Here is a 3572-nt window from a genome sequence, read left to right as displayed (position 1 = left end):
CAAAAAGGTCATCTATCCTAGGAAAAGGATATTTGTTCTTAATGGTGACCTTATTGAGTTCTCAGTAATCGATGCACATTCTCATGCACCCGTCCCTTTTTACAAATAGGACTGGTGCCCCCCCAAGGAATATGACTAGGTCTTATGAACCCTTTATTCGTGTAGCTGGTTTCTGAGTTCCTTCAACTCTGCAAGTGCCATTTGATAGGGTGCTTTAGATATCGGTGCTATTTCTGGTGCAAGTTCGATCACGAATTCCATTTCTCTGTCCAGGGGTAATCTTGGTAATTCCTCAAGAAACACTTCCTAAAACTCATAGACGATATGCACATTCTCTGGTTTCAACTCTGTCTCATTGGATTTATCCACCACACTGGCCAGAAATTCTGAACAGCCATGTTGCATCATATTTCATGCTTCCAGTGTCGATATTATGGGTGTACGAAAACCTGCTACTTCTCCTTTAAAAGAAAAGAGTTCTCCTTCTCCCGGTATAAATTCCACGGTCGTTTTCTGACAGTCAATCGTCGCTCCATGTTTGGATAACCAATCCATGCTAAGTATGGCATCATAGTCTTGTATATTAAGTTCTATAAGGTCTATCGGGCACTCCCTGCCCTCTATCGTTATAGGTACGGACTGTAACCACCTAGTTGACAACATCATGTCTCTTGACGGTAACATTGTACTAAAACTATGCTCAAACTGTTTATAAGGAATACCCAACATATAAATCATTTCATGGAAATGTAAGAGTGAGTTGCTCCAGAATCAATAAGAACTCTACACATCATACCAAAAATAGGGAGCTGACGTGTGACTACGGTGTTACTGTTGGCTGCTTCATTATGGGTTAAGGCAAAAACCCGTGCTGGCACTAGATTGTTGTTACTATTTTGTCCTGTTTTCCATTGTGGACAATCCTTTCTCAGATGTCCTATCTGACCGCACTTGAAACAATTGTTGGTGCCGGCCTGGAATTCTCCCATATGTTGTTTCGAGCATTTACGACAGTTGGGGTGCTCTACTCTGTTGCTTTGATGATTCCACGATTCCAATCATTATAGTGATTGTTAGGGTGGTTATGAGTGTTGTGACTGTTGTTATTTGTGGCCGGGGGTCTAGGTCACTTGTCAGTGCCACTATTCTGCCCTTCATTAGCTTTCCTCTTATTGCTCTCATTGAAGCCCTTGGTCGTTGGGCCTCCCTTCTGGAAGCATTGTCCTTCCATATTCGATCCTCCAAGTAATATGCTTTGAGTACCTTATCTAGTACTTCAATATAATTGACCACCTCAGCACTGGTCATCTTAATGTCCTTAGTAATCATTGGCTTGAGTCCCCTCATGAACCTTTGGACTCGCAGAGCATTAGTTGGTACAACTTCAGGAGCAAGTTTAGCCAACCTATCGAACTTTTGCACATAGTCAATGACAAATAGGTTTCCCTGAACCAAAGTCACAAACTCATCTACTTTGGTTGCTAACACGGCCGCACTGTAATACTTTTTGCTAAATGCCTGAATGAAGTCTGGCCAATTCATGGTATTCAGGTCACAAGTCTGTTTAACAACATCCCACCATATATGTGCATCCAACTTGAGTAAGTGGGCTGCACATAAGATTCTCTGGCGATCATTTAACTCCACATGATCGAAGATGGAATCAACTGATCTTAACCAATCCTTCGCCACCATGGGATCAGTTTTCCCTTCAAAGGTCGATGGGGCTTGCTTTCTGAAACGCTCATAAACTGGCTCAAACCCATAAGTCATAGGTATTTGTGCAGGTGGTGGCGTTTACAGCTAAGGCTGTGCCACTAGTACTTGAGGCACTTGGGGCATTTGGGGCATTTTCCTAGCATGTGTTGATTCCTCATCTCCCAGCCTTAGTTGTTCCCTCAACCTTGTTAATTATGCGGCCAGATCCACAGTTGGTGTAGCTGGAGCTGCTGGTTGGACTGATGGCATTCCTACTTTAGGATTTATCGTGACCTTAGATCTTGTGGAGAGACCCTTTCCTTAGCCTCCTCCTCTTCCCTTGCCTCCTCTTCCTCTTGTTGACATTATGAGACTCTAAGGCACCAAAAGAAAATCATAAGGGAGGATAATCATACATTTCAAATCCACAGCATTTAGAGTTTGCAAGAGAAAAATATTAAACCATAGCATTCAAAGTGTGTTCAAAATTATTCCAAAAATTTCAAACAACTCATAAGGTGTTCAATAAAAAAAAACATAAATCCTTAGGGTTCTTTAAAAAGTCACATCTTATTCATTAACATTTCACTGAACGATCTATGTGATGAACTCTAATCCTCAACTGTGGACTCGTCCCCAGAGCTGTAGTCGAAGACGTCCTCTAAAATGTGAAGTAGTCAGGAGCGCTCGCCAATTCCCTCATCCTAGCGCTCACTTGTGGTATGGCATGAACTACCTCTTGACATGCCATATCTCCTTCCAAATCATGCACTGTCTTATAACGCTTCTCCATCTCTTTCATTTTCATTTGGAATTCTTGACCTCAATTTGAAGAACAAGCTAGGAAATCAAGGATTGGATTTTATAAACTTAGTTCATCCATTGAAGAGGACACAAACCCAGCTTGAGGTAAGAATTCACCCATGAATTTAAGCTATACTCTGTTTTTCTTATGGTTTTTAGTCAAGAGATTTTGATGTGGTTAGTTGGGAATTCATGGAGATTTTCGAGAAAATTTTCTTGGGTTTTATTGTTGGTATGTTGATTGTGTTGTGGTAATACTTGGTTTTGGATTTGGAGATGTTTGAGTAAGTTTTTGGAAGGATTGAAAGAGGGAAAAAATGAGGTTTTAATGGGAGAAAACAGGGGTTTTTGGCTGCTGGAAGGCAATGTTGCGGCGCTTAGGAGGCAGTATCGCGGCATTGGGTGCAGGAGCTTGAGGCTGGCGCCTCTGTTTGGGAGGCGGGCTGCGACATGGTGGAAGTAGGCCACGACCCTTAAGAGTGTTTTTGGCCAAAAAATGTGTTTTTGTCATGGGAACTTAAACCTTAGGCCTCGGGATCGTTCCTACTACCCGGTTTAGTAGGATTCGACGTCCCAAAGGCTAGATCTTGGTTCGGGAACTTTTTATTATTCATTGTATTGATGGAATCCCATATTGGGTTATGACAAGGTGACCGCTAAGGGACTAAAAGACTGGTCGTTCTCAAGGATCGTTCTTTTATTAATTCTCGCTCGAACCAGAGGTAAGAAAAATGCACCCCGTATATGACATGTGTGATTATTATTGAGGCATGTTGAGTGCTTAAATGCTTGGAAAATCTTGGTTACTTGTGCATGGCACTGACTATTCAGAATCGACACTGGCCTCGTGTTACTGACCTAAGAGTCAGGAACGGCATAAGTTCATGAACGCAGAGCCGATAAAAGATTAGATCTAATCGACATAAGCATTGAATGACTCATATGGGGTATTAATGCTAGACCGACCCTAAGGTCGAAGAAATCTAAAGCGCTTGACTAGTCTATGACTAGTTATTTGGAGCCAGGGCCAAAGGCCTAGGTGGCTGCTTGTCACGTGGCTAGGGAGCAGA

At 42.3% G+C, this 3572-nt stretch overlaps 1 protein-coding gene across 1 annotated transcript; it reads right to left on the bottom strand.

Moving 5' to 3' along the window:
• Positions 1–1005: 1005 nt before the first annotated feature.
• LOC133832576 (uncharacterized) lies at positions 1006–1773 on the bottom strand. Its single transcript, XM_062262900.1, has one exon. The coding sequence runs from the start codon at positions 1771–1773 to the stop codon at positions 1006–1008; it is 768 nt and encodes a 255-aa protein (XP_062118884.1).
• Positions 1774–3572: the final 1799 nt, after the last annotated feature.

This window comes from Humulus lupulus, chromosome 4 (assembly GCF_963169125.1).
Source record: "Humulus lupulus chromosome 4, drHumLupu1.1, whole genome shotgun sequence".
In the NCBI taxonomy this organism is placed as follows: domain Eukaryota; kingdom Viridiplantae; phylum Streptophyta; class Magnoliopsida; order Rosales; family Cannabaceae; genus Humulus; species Humulus lupulus.
This window is presented reverse-complemented; position numbering and strand designations above follow the sequence as displayed.